Below are 4563 nucleotides of genomic sequence, written 5' to 3'. Positions count from 1 at the left end.
AATAAAGATCAAAACTGAGATTCATTTTAGTTTCAAGACTTTAATTTTATTTTTATGTTATTTAAGATGGACTAAAATAAATTTTAAAGTTAATAAACTAGTTAACATGTTAAATATTTATATTTTAGAGCAAGGGAATTTAAATATGTACTGGAATTTATTTGAAACTATTCTCGAAACTGGATTGAATTTCCATTAGCATCTATGACAATTTCAATTTAAAATACCAAAATCTGAATTTTTTAAAGATAGGTTTTGACCAAGGATTAACAATAAAAAAAGAAAAGAAAAGAGGAAGCAAAAATTTCCCAAAAATATGATAATGATAATTCAAACTTCAAGATACAATTAACTATAATTATTAAATCCGATTCAAGAGTTGATTCAGCTAAAAGACTGGACTTTAGGTTATACATATTAATTCCTAAATCTTGCTCATTTAAAACTGGTTAAGGTCCGGATGAACCGAATCCCTATTCAATTCACTTCACTGTGCCAGCCCGGGTTTTAATAACCTCAAAGGGTCACTAAACCGTATCTTTGGGGGGACATAAGCAGCGGTGAAAAGAGGGAAAACAAAAATTTTGAGCTTCCCGCGTGGTTTTGAAACGACAACTATCCCGCTGGCGCCAATCCAAATTAGTTTCGATAAAACAATTTCTTCAACAAAAACACACGCTATCCCCCCCACCCCCTCTCTCTGAGCCTAATCTGTGGAAATACTCGTAAAAATATTGCTTGTTTGATTGATTGTAAATGGAGAGGTCTAGCAGATCTAAATCACTGTTTCGAGACATGAGGTCAAGAGAGCTGGGTGGTTTTAGAAAACGGCGCTTTATTACCCAAATGGGATCCGATTTCACTGAAATGGGATCGGTGACGGTCGAACATAACGGCGAGGAAACGCCACCACTGTCTGTCTCTTTTTGCAAGACAAGTAAATATTCACATATTTTGGCGGTGTCGGACGAGGATGGCTGTGTGAGCATGTTTGATACTCGTACCGAATTCCCTTCTGGTCAGTTAGTTTTTCTTTTCTCTATGTTATTGATTTCACGTAATATTAATTAATTAATTAATTAATTACGTGGTTTATTTACAGAGAAAGCAAGAATCAGTGACTGGGTAGCTCACCAGAACGCTATCTTTGATGTTTGTTGGATTAAGGTAAGGCCAATTTTCATTTCATTTGATTTATTATAATTTTCTAGCTATCATAGAAAGAGAAATTTGGAATAAATTAGGCCCCTTTTTTTCCTTTTTCTTATTTTAAAGAAAGAAAAGAGTTATGAGCTGTTGGATTGTGGCATTTTGTTTCAGGAAGATACCAACATACTCACAGCTTCAGGCGATCAAACTGTAAGTATAGTATATTATTTTATTATATTTCCCATCACATCATAACGTTGGCTGGTTGCTGCTGTAGCATCTTCAATATTTGCCCATGTGCTGTCCCTTTTATGGAGTATTGATTATGTTCTTCAGAATGTATTTGTATCTTACTGTAACTCTTAGTTGATGATGTGAATTTACTTTTATGAAAACACTACCTAGTGGCAGCATAGTCAAAGAAATCACACAACTGAAATTTTTTTTACAGATAAAGGTATGGGATGCACAAGAGAAGAAATGTACTGGAATATTGATGGGGCACACAGGAAGTGTTAAATCCCTGTCTCCACATCCAACAAATTCTGGTACCTGTCTTGCATTGCCCTCTGTTGATCAAAACGGCTAATTTCTTAATCCATTGTTATTAATTTATACTCTAAGTTGTTCCGCAGATCTTCTTATCTCGGCTTCCAGAGACGGGTCATTTGCTATCTGGGATTTGAGATGCAAGACAACTTCCAAAACTAGATGCAGTGAAGCACATGTCGCGTGAGTTCATTACACCTTTTATTCATGTGGTTTGCAACGTTCTGATTTTGTCCTGTGAAGTTATTGTTGATAATGGGTTTTTCTTTGCTCTATCTTGGTTAATGAATTGCATTGTGATCACTGCTTTGTTTTTACCTCATCCAGTCCAGCTGCCATGGTCCAAGGAGCTCATCTTTCTTCTCGAGCAAAGCGGGTCAGGCGTGGCAAGGTTTGTTTGTCTGTGCAAGTTTCTTTTCAATTTGAGTCCATGTATCTTGTTTTCTGTTAACACTATAGTTCTTTCAGGCTGCTTCGATGAGCATTACATCAGTTCTTTATCTTAAAGACGAGGTATCCATTGCCACTGCTGGAGCAGCAGACAGGTTAGTGAAAGCCATCAGCAGGATTTCATGAGTGAAAGTTTTGATTCCTCGGCAGAAATAGTATCATACTGACTTTTATTTCAACTATTGGTCATATTTCAGCATTGTTAAATTCTGGGATACTAGAAATCTAAAGGTTCAGGTCACTCAGGCATCCCCTAATATCAAGTCATCAACTGAGAAGGTCAGTGCGGCCAAATGATGATTTCTAACTGATATGCCTCATCTCGTCAGTATTCTATAGAGATAATATTCCATAATTCTAGATTTCAAGTTAACTTCAAATTTGTGATATGTTAATCATTTATCAGCCTAAGTTATATTTTATTATCCTTGTTCCAGGAAAGAAGATTACATGGCATATCTAGTCTGTCCCAGGATTTAAATGGCGTGTTTCTTACAGCTACATGCATGGACAATAGGTATTTTCAAGTTTTCAACTACTTTTCCTTTCAAATAAAATAATAGATGCATGCAGCGTATCTCTGAAAGTTATATTTTTCTCTTTTCTTCTGTAGAATATATTTGTATAATGTACTTCAGCTTGATAAGGGTCCGATGCGGTCATTTTCTGGATGTCGGATAGAATCATTCTATGTAAAGGTACGCACCTTTTCTGATTCCCTTGGAACCCTAAAACACTGCTTCCTTTAGAAGCTCTTGCATCAAGTTCTCTGTTGCCAAATGATGCTTTGTAGCAATCCATGTTGATATGAACTGTACAATTGCAGTCAACAATCAGTCCTGACGCAGCTCACATACTCAGTGGCTCTAGTGATGGAAACGCCTACATATGGCAGGTTTGATTCCTTCTTTGAAGAAGGGTTTTTTGATTTAGCTTTAGTGATGGAAATGCCTTCATATGGAAACGCCTGTATAATTTTTTTAGCTCGCTGAACCAGGTGAACAAGCCCGATGTGGATCCCATCACATTGAAAACTCATGATGGAGAGGTTACAGCAGTAGATTGGTAATTTTTTTCCCAAAGCATATACTATTTTCATTAGTGGACTTCACATATTTACCAATCATTTATCACATCCGTTGCAGGTGTCCATCTGAGGTTGGGAAGATAGCAACTTCTTCAGATGATTTTACAGTAAGTTAAGCACTCCTAACAAAGTCAATTGGTGTATCCTGGAAATTAAAATTCTTTTCATTTTCTTACCATGCTTTGTTGCTTCCTAGTATCCGTGCCTTTTTCCGTTATCTCATTTTCTCTGCGACTCTATTTGTTAGGTTCGCATCTGGAACATTAATAGCAGTTATTGTTCAAGCACAACAAGATCTCCATCTGCCATTCGAAGGAGGGTAATGGCAATCCCAAGAGAGGAATGTAGAGAACTTTTGATGAATGATGAACGAATTGATCCAACAAAGGTTCCTGACAATCTGCTTCCTTCAGATGAAGTGTTCAACCAAAATAACCCACCTGTTCCTATAACAATGCCCACAATTAGTACCCCTGAAGCCCATAAGAAAAAGTTTTCACTAGATTCTGATTCTAAAGAAACTTTTGAGAAAACCCCTGAAGCAGCGATGAAGAGCCCCTCTTCTGTATTGAACCCTCCTTCTTCATTAAAAAGAACCATCAGAGATTACTTTCTAGCAGCTTAATTTTCCAGGAAAGAGTAAAATATTTCCTACATGTTAATTATTCCTTGTGGATGGTGCATCAGTTCTTTCCACATTTATGGTAAGTTCTGTTTTCCTAATCCTATCTCTTCGCTTGCGCTTTCTTTGATAGAGTTGCACCTTGTACACATTAATGCTGAGCTTGGCAGGGTTGGCTTTTCACTTTGCAGGGATGAATTTGAAACGTAAAGCAAGAAAAAGGAGGATGGATTGGGTAACATCTGCCATCAATTTAATCTGACCTTAGGTTTTTCTTTTTTCAAGTGTAGATCTTAGATTGCTTGTAGGATAAACTTCAAATACGTTTATATAAATGTAGCTTACACTGATTTTCTCTAGCATGTCTAGTGATGCAACTCTTTGACAAACAGAGTAGACCCTGTTAAAAGCTATCAGGGATGGAATATACACTGCATTCAACTGCTTGTACCCATCCCTGTTTGAAACTGCAATTTTTGTGTCCTTAATACAGTGTAGTTGTTTTTGCAAAGTATTACAATGATATTTTTTTAGATTTTTTTTTAAAGTTTTGATATCAACACATCAAAAACATAAAAAAAAAAATTTTAAAAATTATTATTTTGATGTCTTTACAATAATAAAAAAAGTAGGTTGAAAATCAGGTACCAAATATGCTTCCAAGTTGTATCCAAAAGGAATAGTAGGTTATTTCACACGGGTTCTT

At 36.1% G+C, this 4563-nt stretch overlaps 1 protein-coding gene across 1 annotated transcript; it reads left to right on the top strand.

The window, feature by feature from the left end:
- The first annotated feature begins 595 nt into the window (after positions 1 to 595).
- Positions 596 to 4311, top strand: LOC133670439 (uncharacterized). The gene is made up of 15 exons (XM_062090939.1): positions 596 to 1018; positions 1103 to 1167; positions 1321 to 1359; positions 1601 to 1697; positions 1785 to 1881; positions 2026 to 2089; positions 2167 to 2243; positions 2346 to 2427; positions 2586 to 2665; positions 2762 to 2846; positions 2975 to 3043; positions 3146 to 3213; positions 3294 to 3342; positions 3483 to 3939; positions 4049 to 4311. Exons 1-14 carry the CDS (start codon positions 757 to 759, stop codon positions 3858 to 3860), a joined length of 1512 nt encoding a protein of 503 aa, XP_061946923.1. The 5' UTR covers positions 596 to 756; the 3' UTR covers positions 3861 to 3939; positions 4049 to 4311.
- The last annotated feature ends 252 nt before the right edge of the window (positions 4312 to 4563 follow it).

The sequence above is a fragment of the Populus nigra genome, chromosome 1 (genome assembly GCF_951802175.1).
Source record: "Populus nigra chromosome 1, ddPopNigr1.1, whole genome shotgun sequence".
NCBI classification, from domain to species: Eukaryota; Viridiplantae; Streptophyta; class Magnoliopsida; order Malpighiales; family Salicaceae; genus Populus; species Populus nigra.
Note: the sequence above shows the minus strand (reverse complement) of the source record. Positions and strands in the feature narration are given on the sequence as shown.